The sequence below is a fragment of the Salvelinus namaycush genome, chromosome 3 (genome assembly GCF_016432855.1).
Source record: "Salvelinus namaycush isolate Seneca chromosome 3, SaNama_1.0, whole genome shotgun sequence".
Taxonomy (NCBI): Eukaryota; Metazoa; Chordata; class Actinopteri; order Salmoniformes; family Salmonidae; genus Salvelinus; species Salvelinus namaycush.
The window spans coordinates 34,329,328-34,350,373 of record NC_052309.1 but is presented as its reverse complement, the minus strand read 5'-3'; the positions used below and the strand labels follow the sequence as shown (position 1 = coordinate 34,350,373).

The 21,046-nt window shown below is 45.4% G+C and overlaps 1 protein-coding gene across 1 annotated transcript in view; it reads right to left on the bottom strand.

Moving 5' to 3' along the window:
• The window catches only part of LOC120030656 (angiomotin-like), a 38,192-nt gene that overhangs the window by 5,900 nt on the left and 11,246 nt on the right, over positions 1 to 21,046 (bottom strand). The window contains exons 5-10 of the mRNA XM_038976098.1: positions 18,902 to 19,892; positions 17,104 to 17,680; positions 16,806 to 16,950; positions 10,565 to 10,657; positions 10,081 to 10,226; positions 7,221 to 7,370 (exon numbers count right to left, since the gene is read on the bottom strand). Coding sequence (XP_038832026.1) covers positions 7,221 to 7,370; positions 10,081 to 10,226; positions 10,565 to 10,657; positions 16,806 to 16,950; positions 17,104 to 17,680; positions 18,902 to 19,892 — 2,102 coding nt within the window. The remainder of the gene's footprint in view (positions 1 to 7,220; positions 7,371 to 10,080; positions 10,227 to 10,564; positions 10,658 to 16,805; positions 16,951 to 17,103; positions 17,681 to 18,901; positions 19,893 to 21,046) is intronic.

Below are 21,046 nucleotides of genomic sequence, written 5' to 3'. Positions count from 1 at the left end.
ATAGTAGAAAAAAAAAAAAAAAAGAATCTATATACAATGTGTGCAAAAGGCATGAGGTAGGCAATAAATAGGCCATAGGAGCGAATAATTACAATTTAGCAGATTAACACTGGGGTGATAAATCATCAGATGATCATGTGCAAGTAGAGATACTGGTGTGCAAAAGAGCAGAAAAGTAAATAAATAAAAACAGTATGGGGATGAGGTAGGTAAATTGGGTGGGCTATATACCGATGGACTATGTACAGCTGCAGCGATCGGTTAGCTGCTCAGATAGCAGATGTTTAAAGTTGTTGAGGGAGATAAGTCTCCAACTTCAGAGATTTTTTCAATTCGTTCCAGTCGCAGGCAGCAGAGAACTGGAAGGAAAGGCGGCCAAATGAGGTTTTGGCTTTAGGGATGATCAGTGAGATACACCTGCTGGAGCGCGTGCTACGGGTGGGTGTTGCCATCGTGACCAGTGAACTGAGATAAGGCGGTGCTTTACCTAGCATAGCCTTGTAGATGACCTGGAGCCAGTGGGTCTGACGACGAACATGTAGCGAGGGCCAGCCGACTAGAGCATACAGGTCGCAGTGGTGGGTGGTATAAGGTGCTTTAGTAACAAAACGGATGGCACTGTGATAAACTGCATCCAGTTTGCTGAGTAGAGTCTTGGAAGCTATTTTGTAGATGACGTCGCCGAAGTCGAGGATCGGTAGGATAGTCAGTTTTACTAGGGTAAGTTTGGCGGCGTGAGTGAAGGAGGCTTTGTTGCGAAATAGAAAGCCGACTCTAGATTTGATTTCGGATTGGAGATGTTTGATATGAGTCTGGAAGGAGTTTGCAGTCTAGCCAGACACCTAGGTACTTATAGATGTCCACATATTCTAGGTCGGAACCATCCAGGGTGGTGATGCTAGTCGGGCGTGCGGGTGCAGGCAGCGACCGGTTGAAAAGCATGCATTTGGTTTTACTAGCGTTTAAGAGCAGTTAGAGGCCACGGAAGGAGTGTTATGGCATTGAAGCTTGTTTGGAGGTTAGATAGCACAGTGTCCAAGGAAGGGCCAGAAGTATACAGAATGGTGTCGTCTGCGTAGAGGTGGATCAGGGAATCGCCCGCAGCAAGAGCAACATCATTGATGTATACAGAGAAGAGTCGGCCCGAGAATTGAACCCTGTGGTACCCCCATAGAGACTGCCAGAGGACCGGACAACATGCCCTCCGATTTGACACACTGAACTCTGTCTGCGAAGTAGTTGGTGAACCAGGCAAGGCAGTCATTAGAAAAACCGAGGCTACTGAGTTTGCCGATAAGAATATGGTGATTGACAGAGTCGAAAGCCTTGGCCAGGTCGATGAAGACGGCTGCACAGTACTGTCTTTTATCGATATCGTTTAGTACCTTGAGCGTGGCTGAGGTGCACCCGTGACCGGCTCGGAAACCGGATTGCACAGCGGAGAAGGTACGGTGGGATTCGAGATGGTCAGTGATCTGTTTGTTGACTTGGCTTTCAAAGACCTTAGAAAGGCAGGGCAGGATGGATTTAGGTCTGTAACAGTTTGGGTCCAGGGTGTCTCCCCCTTTGAAGAGGGGGATGACCGCGGCAGCTTTCCAATCCTTGGGGATCTCAGATGATACGAAGGAGAGGTTGAACAGGCTGGTAATAGGGGGTGCGACAATGGCGGCGGACAGTTTCAGAAATAGATTGTCAAGCCCAGCTGATTTGTATGGGTCCAGGTTTTGCAGCTCTTTCAGAACATCTGCTATCTGGATTTGGGTAAAGGAGAAGCTGGGGAGGTTTGGGCGAGTAGCAGCGGGGGGGGGGGGGGGGGGCGGAGCTGTTGGCCAAGGTTGGAGTAGCCAGGAGGAAGGCATGGCCAGCCGTTGAGAAATGCTTGTTGAAGTCTTCGATTATCACGGATTTATCGGTGGTGACCGTGTTACCTAGCCTCAGTGCAGTGGGCAGCTGGGAGGAGGTGCTCTTGTTCTCCATGGACTTTACAGTGTCCCAGATCTTTTTGGAGTTTGTGCTACAGGATGCAAATTTCTGCTTGAAAAAGCTGGCCTTTGCTTTCCTGACTGACTGCGTGTATTGGTTCCTGACTTCCCTGAACAGTTGCATATCGCGGGGACTATTCGATGCTATTGCAGTTCGCCACAGGATGTTTTTGTGCTGGTCGAGGGCAGTCAGGTCTGGAGTGAACCAAGGGCTATATCTGTTCTTAGTTCTGCATTTTTTGAACGGAGCATGCTTGTCTAAGATGGTGAGGAAGTTACTTTTAAAGAATGACCAGGCATCCTCAACTGACGGGATGAGGTCAATATCCTTCCAGGATACCCGGGCCAGGTCGATTAGAAAGGCCTGCTCGCAGAAGTGTTTTAGGGAGCGTTTGACAGTGATGAGGGGTGGTCGTTTGACCGCGGACCCGTAGCGGATACAGGCAATGAGGCAGTGATTGCTGAGATCCTGATTGAAGACAGCAGAGGTGTATTTGGAGGGCAAGTTGGTCAGGATAATGTCTATTAGGGTGCCCATGTTTACGGATTTAGGGTTGTACCTGGTGGGTTCATTGATGATTTGTGTGAGATTGAGGGCATCTAGCTTAGATTGTAGGACTGCCGGGGTGTTAAGCATATCCCAGTTTAGGTCACCTAACAGAACAAACTCTGAAGCTAGATGGGGGGCGATCAATTCACAGATGGTGTCCAGGGCACAGCTGGGAGCTGAGGGGGGTCGGTAGCAGGCGGCAACACTGAGAGACTTATTTCTGGAGAGATTAATTTTTAAAATTAGAAGTTCGAACTGTTTGGGCATAGACCTGGAAAGTATGACAGAACTTTGCAGGCTATCTCTGCAGTAGATTGCAACTCCTCCCCCTTTGGCAGTTCTATCTTGACGGAAAGTGTTATAGTTGGGTATGGAAATCTCAGAATTTTTGGTGGCCTTCCTAAGCCAGGATTCAGACACGGCAAGGACATCAGGGTTGGCAGAGTGTGCTAAAGCAGTGAGTAAAACAAACTTAGGGAGGAGGCTTCTGATGTTGACATGCATGAAACCAAGGCTTTTTCGATCACAGAAGTCAACAAATGAGGGTGCCTGGGTACATGCAGGGCCTGGGTTTACCTCCACATCACCCGAGGAACAGAGGAGTAGTAGGATGAGGGTGCGGCTAAAGGCTATCAAAACTGGTCGCCTAGAGGGTTGGGGACAAGGAATAAAAGGAGCAGATTTATGGGCGTGGTAGAATATATTCAGGGCATAATGTGCAGACAGGGGTATGGTGGGGTGCGGGTACAGCGGAGGTAAGCCCAGGCACTGGGTGATGATAAGAGAGGTTGTATCTCTGGACATGCTGGTTATAATGGGTGAGGTCACCGCATGTGTGGGAGGTGGGACAAAGGAGGTATCAGAGGTATTAGGAGTGGAACTACGGGCTCCATTGTAAACTGAAACAATGATAACTAACCCGAACAACAGTATACAAGGCATATTGATATTTGAGAGAGACATATAGTAAGGCATAAAGTAATCGCAGGTCTTGCTTGGGAGAGCTAGCTAAAACAGGTGAGACAACAGCAGCTAGTCAGCTAACACAACAACAGCAGGTAAAATGGCGATGACTAGGCAGAGAGGGTCGGATTACTACACACAGAGCCTGAGTTCGCGGCTGGGGCCGACAGATAAACACAAATAAACAGAATGGAGTACCGTGATTAATGGACAGTCCAGCAGGCATCAGCTATGTAGCCAAGTGATCATAGTGTCTTGGGGGGAGCAGTGGATGGAACAGGGAAGCCGTCACCACGCTAGCACGCGGCGTTTAAAGTTAGTAGCCCGGGGGTGGTCTGCTCAGACGGAGGCCGGTTGAGGGCACAGCGGATGGAGTATTCGTCGGCAGACCAGACGTGGTGGTGCGGCGGGGCGCCGTGTCGACAGAGAATCCAAGCCAGATGGCGAAAGAGGTATTGTAGAATTTTGTTTGCTAACTGGTGCTAGCTTCGTGGCAGTGGCGTTAGCCACTATAGCCAATCGGTAGCAGTGGTGATCCGGTGCCAAGGTCCAGAGTTAACAGCAAGGATCCGGTGGAGTATTGGGCTCTAGTCGTGTATGAGTGGGGTTCGGGTAAACAGCTGAGTAGGCCGGGGGTGGGCCTCAGGGATAGCTTCGGTACTGGGTGCCACGGAGGGTGCAAGCTAGCTGTGAGCTAGCTAGCTGCGAGCTAGCTGTGAGGATCAGAAGTAGTGGCTCAGGGATTACGGCGTTGTGGTGGAGAGACAGTCCGATGCTGGTAGATTGGCGAGTAATATCCAGGCTAAGAACAGGGCTGGTGTCTGTGCAGAAGGTAAAAGCTGCTAGCAGTGGCTAAAAATGACTAAATAGCTTGTAGCTGGTTAGCTACTGGAGGTTCTTGAATGTGTTCCAAAGTTAAAAATAATAGCGATTCCGTATCACATTGGGTGAGGCAGGTTACCGGAAGGTATAATCGAATTAAAAATCGGCCTCCTCCACGTCTCCTGATGTACTGGCCTGTCTCCTGGTAGCGCCTCCACGCTCTGGACACTACGCTGACAGACACAGCAAACCTTTTTGCCACAGCTCGCATTGATGTGCCATCCTGGATGAACTGCACTACCTGAGCCACTTGTGTGGGTTGTAGACTCCGTCTCATGCTACCACTAGAGTGAGAGCACCGCCAGCATTCAAAAGTGACCAAAACATCAGCCAGGAAGCATAGGAAGTGAGAAGTGGTCTGTGGTCACCACCTGCAGAACCACTCCTTTTTTGGGGGTGTCTTGCTAATTGCCTATAATTTCCACCTTTTGTCTATTCCATTTGCACAACAGCATGTGAAATGTATTGTCAATCAGTGTTGCTTCCTAAGTGGACAGTTTGATTTCACAGAAGTGTGATTGACTTGGAGTTACATTGTGTTGTTTAAGTGTTCCCTTTATTTTTTTGAGCAGTGTATATACAAAAAATACAAAAGTACACGGGAGGACGAACAAAACACGCCTACACTGCTACGCCATCTTGGATCGAATGTGGATCGAACCTGTATTAACTGCACCTGTTTGAACTCGTTACCTGTATAAAAGACACCTGTCCACACACTCAAACAGACTCCAACCTCTCCACAATGGCCAAGACTAGGGAGCTGTGTAAGGACATCAGGGATAAAATTGTAGCCCTGCACAAGGCTGGGATGGGCTACAGGACAATAGGCAAGCAGCTTGGTGAGAAGGCAACAACTGTTGGCGCAATTATTCGAAAATGGAAGAAGTTCAAGATGACGGTCAATCACCCTCGGTCTGGGGCTCCATGCAAGATCTCACCTCGTGGGGCATCAATGATCATGAGGAAGGTGAGGGATCAGCCCAGAACTACACGGCAGGACCTGGTCAATGACCTGAAGAGAGCTGGGACCACAGTCTCAAAGAAAACCATTAGTAACACACTACGCCATCATGGATTAAAATCCTGCAGCGCACGCAAGGTCCCCCTGCTCAAGCTAGCGCATGTCCAGGCCCGTCTGAAGTTTGCCAATGACCATCTGGATGATTCAGAGGAGGAATGGGAGGAGGTCATGCGGTCTGATGAGACAAAAATATAGCTTTTGGGTCTAAACTCCACTCGCCGCGTTTGGAGGAAGAAGAAGGATGAGTACAACCCCAAGAACACCATCCCAACCGTGAAGCATGGAGGTGGAAACATCATTCTTTGGGGATGCTTTCTGCAAAGGGGACAGGACTACTGCACCGTATTGAGGGGAGGATGGATGGGGCCATGTATCGCGAGATCTTGGCCAACAACCTCCTTCCCTCAGTAAGAGCATTGAAGATGGGTCGTGGCTGGGTCTTCCAGCATGACAATGACCCGAAACACACAGCCAGGGCAACTAAGGAGTGGCTCCGTAAGAAGCATCAAGGTCCTGGAGTGGCCTAGCCAGTCTCCAGACCTGAACCCAATAGAAAATCTTTGGAGGGAGCTGAAAGTCCATATTGCCCAGCGACAGCCCCGAAACCTGAAGGATCTGGAGAAGGTCTGTATGGAGGAGTGGGCCAAAATCCCTGCTGCAGGGTGTGCAAACCTGGTCAAGAACTACAGGAAACGTATGATCTCTGTAATTGCAAACAAAGGTTTCTGTACCAAATATTAAGTTCTGCTTTTCTGATGTATCAAATACTTATGTCATGCAATAAAATGCTAATTAATTACTTAAAAATCATACAATGTGATTTTCTGGATTTTTGTTTTAGATTCCGTCTCTCACAGTTGAAGTGTACCTATGATAAAAAATGACAGACCTCTACATGCTTTGTAAGTAGGAAAACCTGCAAAATCGGCAGTGTATCAAATACTTGTTCTCCCCACTGTATATAATATAAGTCAAAACTTGGACACACCCTACTCATTCAAGGGTTTTTCTTTATTTTTTACTATTTTCTACACTGTAGAATAACAGTGAAGACATCAACACTGAAATAACACATATTGGAATCTCGTAGTAACCAAAAACAAGTGTTAAACAAATCAAAATATATTTTATATTTGAGATTCTTCAAAGTAGACACCCTTTGCCTTGAAGACAGCTTTGCACACTTGGCATTCTCTCAACCAGCTTCATGAGATAGTCAGTCACCTGGAAGGCATTTCAATTAACAGGTGTGCCTTGCTAAAAGTACATTTGTGGAATTTCTTTCCTTCTTAATGCGTTTGAGCCAATCAGTTGTGTTGTGACAAGGTATGGGTGGTATACGGAAGATAGCCCTATTTGGTACACGTGTTATTTGATCATTTTGATGTCTTCACTATTATTCTACAATGTAGATTATTATATTTAAATATATTAAAATGTTAAAAATAAAGAAAAACCCTTGAATGAGTAGGTGTGTCCAAACCGTTAACTGGTACTGTACATCCATTCATTTTTTAAACTGGTCCCAGGCTGCCTTCAGGGCGTTCTGGAGCAAAACAACCCACATGAACGTGTTGGTGAGAGGCTCACCTTAGAGGGGTCATATTAGTATGTAGCCCAAACTGTTCGGACGCTACAGACGTTTTCGTGAGATGTTGTGGATTGAGAGGCAGACCATGCAAAACAAAATTATATTTCTATCTGACGGATTTTGCTGTGGATTTTTTTTTAATGCAAATTAGATTTTCACGGGGGCCCCGGGAATTCACTCAAGTAGGTTAACACACCATGTGTGTCTGAGTGTGTGTGCTTCTCTCACCTGCTGCATGCGCAGTGACTCCAGCTCCCGCTCCAGCCGTGTGCGTAAGCGGTGCTCCAGCTGCTCTCTCTTCTCACAGGCAGCCTGGAGCTGGGCTAGGGCCTGCTGCATGCGCTCCACCTTCTCCACATATACCTGCTTCTTCTTCAGCTGCAGCCAGGGAGACAAAACATACAGACAGGATGTGGTCAGGGCACAGACAGGAAGTAGACAGGAAGTGGGGGGTTTGCATTCCATTCCAGAAACCTGCTCCTCCCTTTAACCGACTTGTTGGTGAAAGCAATGGTTTCCCCTTGTTTGCACCACAATATAATTGCTCTCATCTAAGGAATGAAAAGACAGGAGTTGAAATACGGCTAGGGAGGAAACAGGTGAGACTTTGTTTCACCTATGCCCCCCTTCAAACATCCACCACCCAGCGCCCCAACCCAAGATAATGCAGTCTGTATCTACAATACCCATGTTTCAATGTCCCTCTGCACTGCAGCCCCTTTGAACTGCAGCAGGAGCTGTAATTGGCTTTACTCAATGGACTGATTTAGCTCAGGGACACTCTTTTTTTAAAGAAAGAAGAGAGGAAAAGAGAGAAAGAGGGACAAATAGAGGAGCATATACAGAGTCCCCACACTGACAGAGAAACAGAGAGAGCAGGCCAAGAATCTGGCACTCCAACTCAACAGCCTTTGTTCAAGGAAACAAGCGTGGGTTTGTGGCGGTGCCGGGCAGAAGTGGAGCAGCTCTGTGCTTTTTAGGACACTCCAGGTCTGTTTCCTGCTTCGCTCGGCCCCAACTGGCTAACTAGCCATCTGGGCTATTTCAGACACATTACCAGCCAACCAACAGAACCAACCAGCCAGGGGTATCAAAGCTCGGAGCAGCTCCACATGAGAATTTTGTCCAGGTCCACACAGAGGCCAGTCTTTTGGGCCATTCCTCTGGCCTCTAGGAGGCTGGGCCATGAATGATGTTTTGAGTAAATATAAACAACCCATTTTGCAGTCGTTTGTCTTATCTTTTAAACAGTCCAAACCAACCCCATGGATCACAACTCAACACATACCAGACCCCATCTTCAGCCAATGACGTCATCAATACCAGGTGATAGGATGGATGACACTGTGGTTCAATACTGATATTCTCAGGCTATCAAGCTTAATGGTGACACGACAGGGAACATAGAGGTTGGCCGATTAATTCGGACCAATTTCAAGTTTTCATAACAATAGGTATTTTTGTATGCCGATTATGGCCGATTACATTGCATTCCACGAGGAAACTGCGTGGCAGGCTGACCACCTGTTACGCGATTGCAGCAAGAAGCCAAGGTAAGTTGCTAGCTAGCATTAAACTTATCTTATAAAAAACAATCAATCTTCTTCTGTTAATTTATCATCGAATCACAGCCTACTTCGCCAAATGGGTGATGATTTAACAAAAGAACATTCACGAAAAAAAGCACAATCGTTGCACGAATGTACCTAACCATAAACATCAATGCCTTTCTTAAAAACAATACACAGAAGTATATATTTTTTAAACCTGCATATTTAGTTCAAATAAATTAATGTTAGCAGGCAATATTAACTAGGGAAATTGGGTCACTTCTCTTGCATTCATTGCACGCAGAGTCAGGGTATATGCAACAGTTTGGGCCGCCTGGCTCGTTGCGAACTAATTTGCCATATTTTTACATAATTATGACATAACATTGAAGGTTGTGCAATGTAACAGCAATATTTAGACTTAGGGTTGCCACCCGTTCGATAAAATACGGAACGGTTCTGTATTTTCCTGAAAGAATAAACATTTTGTTTCCGAAATTATAGTTTCCGGATTTGACCATATTAATGACCAAAGGCTCATATTTCTGTGTTTATTATATTATAATTAAGTCAATGATTTGATAGAGAAGTCTGACTGAGCGGTGGTAGGCAGCAGCAGGCTCGTAAGAATTCATTCAAACTTTACTGCGTTTGCCAGCAGCTCTGAGCAATGCTTGAATCACAGCGCTGTTTATGACTTCAAGCCTATCAACTTCTGAGATTAGGCTGGCAATACTAAAGTGCCTATTAAAACATCCAATAGTCAAAGGTAGAGAGAGAAATAGTCGACGTGTCATAATTCCTATAATAACTACAACCTAAAACTTCTTAACTGGGAATATTGAAGAACTGGGAATATTGAACCACCAGCTTTCATATATGTTCTCATGTTCTGAGCAAGGAACTTAAACTTTAGCTTTTTTACATGGCACATATTGCACTTTTACTTTCTTCTCCAACACTGTTTTTGCATTATTTAAACCAAATTGAGTATGTTTCATTATTTATTTATGTATTATATTAAGTTAAAATAAAAGTGTTCATTGTTCATTCAGTATTGTTGTAATTGTCATTATTACAAATATATATATATATATTTTTTTTTATATATTTTTTTTTAGATATATATTTTTTTAATTGGCCGATTAATCGGCATCGGCTTTTTTGGGTCCTCCAATAAATCGGTATTGGCGTTGAAAAATCATAAATCGGTCGACCTCCAGAACATAGTAGCTAGATTATTTTACACTCAACAGAAACTCATGCCTTGTCCACCAGGGGGCATAAATATACCCTCATTCAATCAACTGAACTAATGCCAGGAAGTAGTCAAGTATCCAAGACATTTCTGATATCACCTATTCATGAAGCAACAGCGAGAACATCATGGCTGCGTTTACACAGGCAGCCTAATTCGGATCTTTTTCAAATATAATTGGTCTTTTGACCAATCAGATCAGCTCTTTTGCCAATAATTGGGCAACATATCAGAATTTGATTGCCTGTGTAAACACAGCATATGACAGTCAGATCCTCACCTCCTCCTCCAGTTTGACTACTTTGGCCTGGGCGTTGTTGAGAGCCTGGTCCCTGATCTCAATGTGTCGTCTCTGGTCGTCCGTGGAGGAGTGCAGGGAGTTCAGCTCTATCTCCAGCTTCTCCTTCTCACGCACCGTCTCTTTGTCTGGGAGACACAAACAACACACTGAGGTCTAGCCCTTTAAAAAAAGTGATCTTCCTTTCATTTACTAAAAATAGTTCTGTCATGAGGTTACTTTTTTTAAATGGTGTTCTCCATATTAACTAAACATCTTAAGTGTTTTGTGTGTGTGTCATTTTTGTTAAAAATATGCAACTTGTATTGAATAAGTAGTGTTTTTACAGTACATGAACCCCAGACCCTTTGCCTGGTTCTTTTTCTAACTGATGAGGCCACACAGAGGTATGTTCAGAGTGGATGTAGAATGTCATAGAGGCTTGGTCTAGCCTGGCGGTCCCTGATAGTGTGAGTGATTTGCTCACTCTGGGTGAGTAGCTGAGAGATGGTCTTGCGGTTGTCTTCCGTTCCCTCCCACTCCTTAGCAGCTAGCTGCTTGTTGGCAGTATCCATGCGCTCTGCAACAGAGAATGGCATTGCCAAAGTCAGGTCTGAGCCAGCCTGAGGGCCTAGTGGCCAAAGAGACACACACACTTGTGCGTGCGCACGCACACGCATACATAAATATGCTCTTATTTTTGTAAATCAAATATTTGCAGGAATTAGATCATAATATGGCAACAACCTGGTCAAACGGGAATAAAGCTCCTTAAAGAGAACACTCTTAAACTCTTTGCAGAGTTGCACATTCCATGTAACCAGCCTCTAGTTAATATGCAGGATATGCGTGGTGGGTATGGGGATTTTGGTGCTATTAAACAGCTCAAACAGACTTTCAACACACGGCTCTGTGATTGTGTAAATGTAGCCGTACAGCCCATGGAATATGGAGGTGGAGGGAATTCATAATCCCCTGAAGAGAATTTAATAGGCCCGGAATCAACGTGGAACGGCTCTAAGTTCTTAAGATCCCAGCCTTCGTTCCACTCACATTAAACGCCTTGGGACCCGGTTGCTCGGCAAAATGGAGCAAGCAAAAATAAAATCACTTTTATATGCGCACATTTCCCCGCAGAGGAGGTGGTGGTGGTGATCATACTCTTTGGAGTATTATTTATTTGTAATTTAAAAACATGGTGCAAATTCATCACATATTAAATATATATCAGAATCAGTACAACAGGCACCAAATATTATTTAGTGTCCTCTTGATACCCACTCCCGTCCCACAACTCTTCAACCTCCTAACCCTCCCTACCCCACCATCCCATGTACATCACAATTACTTATTGTAGGTAAACTACAACCAAAAAGTAAGAAAGAACTGAAAAGTATGTTAAGAATTGAGTCAGGAGAACATTGTCCTGAAACAAAACACGCCATTATTTCTGGGCCAAACGTTTCGGGTGACACGACCAAATGCACACAGAAATGTGAGCTATAGATCTGTCATTCTCATTGAAAGCAGGTCTAAGAAGCGGTAGATCTGTTGTATGTGACTATTTCTATGCTTTCCATGCTTAAGTTTAGTTTTTGCTTCTTTTACTTTGTTTTGTACACCATCTTCAAAACAGCTGAAAATACAATATTTTGGATTATTGAACAGATATTTCACAGCGGTTTAGATCGTACAATGATTCTCTACACTATACATTGCTTGTTTTGTCAAACTGAAATAAGGCGAACTATTAGAATTTTAGCAACCAGGAAATGGCGGAGCGATATCTGCATTTTGCACCTTTAAAATAATATTTTGTTGAGTGTCAAGTCAACTAGGCTGGGCCATGAAACATACAGAGAGCATTCCAGAAACAAATATTCAGTTCCATTTCCATTCCGTGTTTCTCGAAACACAACAATGACTGGGGTATACGTTTAGCCTAAACCCACAAACGTGGAGCAAGATCCATTTCACATGTGTACCGCTGCCAATACAATAGGGGGGAAAAAGAGAGGAAGGAAAGACCCCCCCAAAAAGTTATATGCGATTTGTTGTAAAAGCTTGGAATCTCCCCATGGACCCGGTCTGGGCAGGGAGCCATGAATGGAGGTTTTTCTTTCCTCTGCAGGACTGAAGAGCCCAGTGAAGTAGAGACAAGAGACATGAAACTGCCCCCACCCACTCAGCTACAGCTCAGAAATTCCTACAGAAACAGAGTGTGAGGATTGGAGTGCTAAGGGTCTATGGTCTGCTTTATAGTAAAGATATGAATTTGAGACTTTGGACTGCCTGTAAACACTAACATATCTAATTTATTGATCATATTGATTCATTGACAGATCGACCAATTGATTGCTCTTACTTTTGCTCAGTACTTTTCCACTGTGCCAAAGTCAATACTAGGGCTGTGCCGGTCATGAAAATGTGTCAGCTGGTTATTGTCATGCAAAAGTCTGCCGGTCCCACGGTAATTGACTGTTAACTTCTTATGGCTGCAGGGGCAGTATTGAGTAGCTTGGATGAAAGGTGCACAGAGGTGCCCAGAGTAAACGGCCTGCTCCTCAGTCATAGTTGCTAATATATGCATATTATTATTAGTATTGGATAGAAAACACTCTGAAGTTTCTAAAACTGTTTGAATTATGTCTGTGAGTATAACAGAACTCATATGGCAGGCAAAAACCTGAGAAGTTCCACTTCCTGTTTGGATTTTTTCTGAGGCTGGTGGATTTTCAACCAAGCTCTCATTGAAATTACAGCGAGATATGGATGAGTTTTCACTTCCTACGGCTTCCACTAGATGTCAAGTCAATAGAACTTTGTCTGATGACTAATGTGAAGGGGGGCCAAAGGAGACAGGAATTAGTAATCACTGCCATGAGGTGACCACGCATTGAACACGCGCCTTCACATGAGGAGGACCTCCGTTCCACCGCTCTTCTGAAGTCAATCTAATTCTCCGGTTGGAACGTTATTCAAGATGTATGTTAACAACATTCTAAAGATTGATTCAATACATCGTTTGACATGTTTCTACTGACTGTTACGGAACTTTTGGACATTTCGTCACGTTTTAGTGAACGCGCTTTGTGACTTTGGAATTGTTTACCGCTAACGCGCTAACCAAAGTAGCTAATTGGACATAAATAACGGACATTATCGAACAAATCAAGCATTTATTGTGGACCTGGGATTCCTGGGAGTGCATTGTGATGAAGATCAAAGGTAAGGGAATATTTATCATGTAATTTCTGGTTTCTGTTGACTCCAACATGGCGGCTAATTTGACTATTGTTCTGAGCTCCGTCTCAGATTATTGCATGGTTTGCTTTCTCCGTAAAGTTTTTTTGAAATCTGACACAGCGGTTGCATTAAGGAGAGGTATATCTATAATTCCATGTGTATAACTTGTATTATCATCTACATTTATGATGAGTATTTGTTGAAACGATGTGGCTGTGCAAAAATCAATGGATGTTTTTGGAACTAGTGAATGTAACGCGCCAATGTAAACTCTTGTTATAAATATGAACTTTATCAAATAAAACATGCATGTATTGTGTAACATGAAGTCCTATGAGTGTCATCTGATGAAGATAATCAAAGGTTAGTGATTAATTTTAGCTATATTTCTGCTTTTTGTGACTGCTATCTTTCGCTGGAAAAATGGCTGTGCTTATTGTGGTGACCTAACATAATTGTTTGTAGTGCTTTCGCTGAAAAGCATATTTGAAATCGGACACTTGTGGGATTAACAAGATTACCTTTAAAATGGTATAAGACACATGTATGTCTGAGGAATTTTAATTATGAGATTTCTGTTTTTTGAATTTGGCGCCCTGCACTTCGACTGGCTGTTGTCATATCGGTCCCGTTACCGGGACTTCAGCCATATTGAGACTTTCAGACCATGAGAAACAAGATTCTCTGGTCTGATGAAACGAAGATTGAACTCTTTGTCCTGAATGCAAAACGTCACGTCTGGAGGAAACCTGTCACCATCCCTACGGTGAAGCATGATGGTGGCAGCATCATGCTGTGGGGATGTTTTTCAGTGGCAGGGACTGGGAGACTAGTCAGGATCGAGGGAAAGATGAATGCAGCAAAGTACATAAATATCCTTGATGAAAACCTGCTCCAGAGCGCTCATGACCTCAGACTGGGACGAAGGTTCACCTTCCAACAAGACAACGACCCTAAGCACACAGCCAAGACAACACAGGAGTGGCTTCGGGACAAGTCTCTGAATGTCCTCGAGTGGCCCAGCCAGAGCCCGAACTTGAAACCGATCAAACATCTCTGAAGAGACCTGAAAGTAGCTGTGCAGAAACGCTCCCCATCCAACCTGACAGAGTTTAAGAGGATCTGCAGAGAATGGGCGAAACGCCCCAAATACAGGTGTGCCAAGCATGTAGCGTCATACCCAAGAAGACTCGAGGCTGTAATCACTGTCAAAGGTGCTTCAAATTACTGAGTAAAGGGTCTGAATACTTATGTAAATGTGATATTATTATTATTATTATTATAAAATAAAAAAAATATTAGCAAAATGTCTAAAAACCTGTTTTTGGGGTATTGTGTGTAGATTGATGAGGGGAAAAAAACAATTTAATAAATTTTAGATTAAGGCTGTAACGTAACAAAATGTGGAAAAAGTAAAAGGGTCTGTATACCTCCCAAAGACACTAAATCCTGTGCCATTTTTATATTACATGATTTCATAGTAAAAAGAATATAATAGAAAGGATATTTTTCCCATTACAGAGCGAGTGCACATGTGAAGTGACTATGTTGAGCGTAAAAGTGATCATTCGAAACACGTCCTATATGCTAGATTGAGTTATTTGGCAACTTTATTTGTGAACAAAACAAACCTTAGAATGTCTTAGAAATCAACACATATGGGCAGCATGATGCGACTATAAAAAAAAAGCTTGCGCTCTGTTCCTTGCCTCAGGCTGCAAATGCTGTTCTCTCATCAAATTATCATATTTTCACCCATCAGGCTATTCACAATTTAAACTCGTCTTTACGTTTTTAAAAAAATGATTTAGAATGGCCCATTATCAAATGGGAGGGAACAGTGGGGGGGGGGGACATGTCATCCATATGTACTCCAAGAGGCTGCACCACAGGTGATACTCCGCCCAAACTCTGTATGCCTGCAACTACACACTGTTTAATTTGGGGAGCCAAGTGAAATCGGTTCGGGAACATTGATAGTAACATATTTTTATAGCAAAACATATTTCATTAAACTGTTGACAGCCCCTCTCTCTGCGTGCTGGAGAAAGGAATGAAGGAGAGAGAGGAGATGGAAATGCATGGTGGTGAGATATTCTGTAGCTAAAAGGTAATGTGTCAGCCTATTCATTATGAACATATAACAAATGCCCCACTACTAGGCTAGTCAAAATCAAATACAAATTCACTATAATTGTAGGCTAAGTCTGTAAGCCGCCCTGTACAGGTAGCCTAGTGGTTAGAGCGTTGAGCCAGTAACCGAAAGGTTGCTAGATTGAATCCCTGAGCTGACAAGGTAAAAATCTGTCGTTCTGCCCCTGAACAAGGCAGTTAACCCACTGTTCATAGGCCATCATTGTAAATAATTTGTTCTTAACTGACTTGCCTAGTTAAATAAAGGTTAAATGTAAAATTACAGTCAATGAACCAACAGCATGGTCTAGGTCTGTACGTTCTCTCCCAGACTCATGGATAGAAAGGTTTGAGTGTAGCATAAAGTAACCACTCCATCCAGTATGCATAATAATACAGTCCACACTCCAAGGCCATTACTAGAATGAGTTGAATTTGAGTATAGGCTAGACCAATTATGTACCAAAGACATCTTAAAATCAGCTTTTTTTGTGATTTTCTGCCATGTGTAAAATGTGGTAGGCTATGTATTGTATAACGGCACAGTCTATTCTATTTTTTTCTTCTTTTTCTCAGGCTTGGACTCATATATAGGCCTATGCATATGGGTGTTTTGAATTAATCATCACCTTATAAAGTGCTGTCCATTTTATTTGTGTTAAGCTTTGAAACAGTATCCACAACGACCAGGTTTTCCACTCAGTTTCAACCTGTTGTTGAACTTCTTTCTTCAAATTGATCAATCACAGTGAGGTGAGTTTTAAAAGCACATACTGTTTTGAGGATAGGTGTCTGCTGTGATTTGCATTGATGTTAGAGTAGTTAGAGGGACAATAGATCTCTGAGTACCAGACCATTAGGACCTGATGGTAGTTAGACAGTTGGGTACTACCAAAGCATGTCCAGAGTGCATAAAAGGAGATTCGTGTGTCTCAACAGTCATGTGGAATTTTACTGCGGTCATGACGATAATACGGTCACAGCCCTAGTCAATACACAATAGTGACATTATGAACAACACCAGAGCACTCTAGTCAAATGCTTATAAAATCGGACCAGATGGAATTGGTGGAAGCTGGATAGTCCTCAGAAAGTCCAGTTAAATCAAACGTAACAATGGAATCAATGCAAACCAAGCCTGGCTTCTGAACATGAATAAATACATATTACTGAACAAATATGCAGGCTAAGCTGAAGTAATCTAAATCCAATGCAGAAAGGACACTTTTTGCTCACAAAAAGTAATGCATGGAATAGGTTTAATCTACTGCCATAAATCCATGAACAGGTATCCTTTGAACATTAAACTATGCATGCCTTGGATATTCCAGCTGTTTATGGCCTCTCACCTCTGAGGTCCCTGTTGAAGTCGTGCAGCCTGCGCACCTCCAGCTCCAGCTTGTTCCTCATGGTTTTCTCCAGAGCCTCCCTCTTAGTGGATGACTTGGCTAGGTTCTCATAGGCCTCCGACACCAGCGTGATCTCTGTCTCCAACTGACCAGGGAGATAAGGGGGGGGGGGGGGGGGGGGGGGCTAGCCCTTAGGCACGTGTTGATCTAAAAGGATTGGTGTATGCAATATGGCAGAAGGTGGAACTATAACCATACCTCTTATAAACTTTCAGATCTACATTTGCCCCACTTTTACCTTCTGCAGCTTGGTGACCTTCTCGCAGCACACCTCCATCTCCTGCTTGAGCAGCCGGTTCTCCTCTGACACCATGTCCACCATCTGCTGGGCCCGGGACATCATGGCGAAGGGGTCCCCCTGGGGGTGGGGGTAGTGCTGAGGGTGGCCCTGGGATGACTGGGAGTGGTACTGTTGGTGCTGGTGTTGGAGTTGTTGCTGCTGCTGCTGCTGCTGCTGCTGCTGCTGCTGCTGCTGTTGTTGATACTGGTGGTGCTGCTGCTGGTGGTGCATCCTGGAGGTGGAGCCGTAGGGGTCGTGTGGGAAGCCGTGGCCCCTCTGAATTGGAGGGTGCATGGGCACGGGACAATATGGGTCTCCCTGGTGTGATCCAGGGCCCTGGGGGCTTCGGGGAGCCATGGAGGCATAGGGGTCCCCCTGGGGGTGGGGGTGTGTGTGGGAGGGGTGGGAGGCGCTGAGGAGACTACTGAGGGTGGAGGACTGGGCTCGGGACAGAGAGCCCACTGAGGTGACCGAGGAGGTGGGGCTGTGGTGATGGACAGACCTCTGGGAGTGGACGGAGCTCTCCTTATTGGACCTGTGAACACGACAGCCAATCAGAGAGGTTAACACTAATGGAATGTTAGTTTGTTGACTGTATGTGGGTCTTGGGGTCACTCAAGCACAGCTGACTAACAGTCCATAGATATTATCATAACTTCTATCTTAGTGCTTGTTTATATAAATATATCACCAGGCAAAACATGGACAATGATACTATCTGTTTAATGTAAACTATGGTGATTCACCTGCCATAAGCCAACAAGTTTTTTTTTCAACTGACCAAAAAACTATTGTGAACCACTTTGGAAATAAGCAAACATTCCTGTCTACATAAGACGTCATCAGAGAGCGAACGATCGTGTCGCCACAGGTTTCAGCTGATGATTAAAATGCTGCGGTATTCATAGCTGTTTGCCAATTATTTACTTTCAGGTAAACAAATTATCAAGCAGGAGGGGAAACAGGCAGAACCGGATGTGTCTATCCCCTCTATCCCGACAACTGGCTCAGTGTGTGTGAGAGAAACAACAGGCCTTCCTCATCAGCCTTCCAGCTAATCAAGAAACCTGTTCACCTAAACAGACACCCTGGCAGGTAGGGAGGGATGTAGGTAGGCAGGCAGGCAGGTAGTCAGGGAGGCAGCCAGATAGGGAGGCAGCCAGATAGGCAGGCAGCCAGGGAGGCAGGCAGTCAGGGAGGCAGGCAGTCAGGGAGGCAGGCAGTCAGGGAGGCAGACAGGCAGCCAGACAGGCAGGCAGGGAGGCAGGCAGACAGAGACAGACAGGATGATATATGGATAGGACAAGTAAGTCACCCTCTAGCAGTGTGTGTGTGTAGGCAATGACCCCAAGTCACAATCACCCCTAAAAGCCAAAATCACCCCTACGAACGTTAGAGGAGAAGCTCTCAATCATGTTGCCTTGCTCAAGACACAGTGGGTATGTCATTTGTTGAAGTTCTGGATGCCACCCCAGAAGAGACTTTAAATAAATAGCCAGCAGACACAGGGCAGTCTGTCTCTCTAGGGTCATGTTAGGAGTGTGTTTCTCAGCTGAGCCAGGTGTGTGTCATTCAATTAAACAAGACTGTATCAGTTTTTGTTACTTAAGTACTGGTAGCCACATCAACAACATGGCACTATTAAAAGTTTGATACTATCGTAAAAGTGATATAGCTCAGACAGGCAGGATGTTCCTTCAGACAGTCAGACAACCAGTGAGTCAGTACGGGGGAGAGGGCTGTTAATCTTACTCACCTGAAGGAGCCGTACTCTGGCGGCGACTGGTAGCGGACGTGTGGCACCTCGTTCCTGCCCTGCTCCCTTGGCCGATGGTCCTGGTAATAGTGCCCTACTTGCTCCTGATGCTGCGGCAGCTGTTTGGGAGAGGAGCCCATGTTCTTGAAGGGGTAGTCAGGTGGGGGGCCCCGGTGCTGGCCCGAGGGCTTGTAGTAGTCCCCCGGCGGACCCGGAGGGGGCAGCTGGGGGGAAAGAGGGGCACTAGTGACAGGGGCGTGGGCCTTGACCCCGCTGGTGGCAAGCGAGAGCTGCATGAGGCGCTCGGAGAGGGAGCGCACATGGCCCTGCTTCAGGTCCTTGAGCCCGTCGTCCTGGTGCACCTTTCCCCCGCTGCTCAGACGCTGAACCGTGGGACGCCCCTCAGTACGCACCTTGCCATTGTTGGTTACGGCTGTCACGTAAAATGCTGCGCCCACCGACGGAGGCAACTGTTGTTGTTGTTGATGTAGCTGGTGGTGCGGGTGGCCGCGAAAGTACTGCGACTGCACCTTGGCCTCCTCGTAAGTGGGTAAGTCCTCTGGGTTGGGGCCCTGGCCGCTACCTCCCCCAGCACCACTCATCCCTCCTCCACTACTACCCCCACCGCGGGAGCCCAGTTTCTCCATGCCACTGTCCGCCTGCAGCTCCTGTCCCTGGGGCTCCTGCCGGGCGATGTGGGGCACCATGGAGTCGTGCCGGTCGTCGTTGGGGCCTGCCTGGCCCGGGTAGCCCACGCTCACCCCTCCTTCCTGCTGCTGCCGCTGTCGTTGCTGCTCCTGCTGTTGCTGCATGGCCAGCTGGTAGTTGCGTCCCTCGTCATAGCGCATCTGCTCCTGGAGGAGTCGCTGCAGGACGGTGTTGCTGCTGCCACTGCTGCTGCTGGACGTCTCGTCGGCCGCCGCCCTCATCTCAGCCTCCCGAAGACCACGCACCTCATGGAAGGACGAGCTACGCCCGCGGTCGATGTTCCCTGAGAGATGGGAGATTGGGACGAAGAAGGGTGGGTGAGGGGAGGAGGGCGAGGAGTCAAGAAGGGATTGAATAGAGAGGTTGAAATGGAGTTGGTGACAGCAGGGAGAGAGGAGATGGGGAGAGAGAGTGAGCGAGTGAGCGAGAGGAGGAGAGGCAGTCAGAGAACACACAAGCCATTTACCAACCACCCCCAACACTCATGAGGGTCATAGCTGAGCACACTGAACACCAGACATAAGTGATGTTAAGGTGAAAGAATGGAGATGAAAACAATGACAAACGGACTGAACCACCACTATCCTCTGAGAAAACTGGAGAAGATGTGAACCGCCCCACAACCACTCAAGAGGTAGTTCAGCCCAAACCAGAAAAAAGCATATCAAACCAAAACTCACTTTGCCAAATGAGTAGCATTGGAAGGTATTTTATGGGTTTTAAAGGCCAAATCGGGTGCTTACAAATGTCGGTTTCCAAGGCTATTTAGAGCCAAATTAAACATATGACTATACAACACCATCGTCAGCAGAAATACTGACTTGAAGGCCAATTGAAGGTCACCCAAACCAACCGATTACATGGTCCTAAATCCCAGAGTCAGAGCGTTAAGGACCACCCAGGAGCGTATACTGTAACCCCACTCCCCTTGTGTAGGACAGGACATCAGACTTTTACTGTCAACATGCAGTGAGCACTACTATCGTCGAATGAATCGTGCCCATTTTAATTACTCCCGACTCATTTTATCATTACCCAGCAGATCATTTGCAGAAGGCAAAACCGTCGATTCGAAAATCAAAAAACTTTGATCCCAAGCTAGGCATTGTGATTGGTAGACATATGACAATCATACAGTAGGGGAAGGCAAACGTGTTTTAGTAAAAAAAAACATTCAAAGTCATAAAGTAGAAACCACCCAGGGCATGTTAGCTGTTAATTAGCCAACACGCAGGTCTAAATCAAACACACTCATTTCCGGAGAATTAAAATGTACTCTTTAACTTCATCCAATAAAAAGCCACAAGCAAGTGTTATGCTTTAAGGGCTTCACTAGATTAAGGACCCATTTAGAAACTCAGACTTCTTTCATGTTTTCTTCAAACTGGGTTCTATGGAGTGGTTTCCACTGACGACCTTGAATGCCATTTAAGAGAT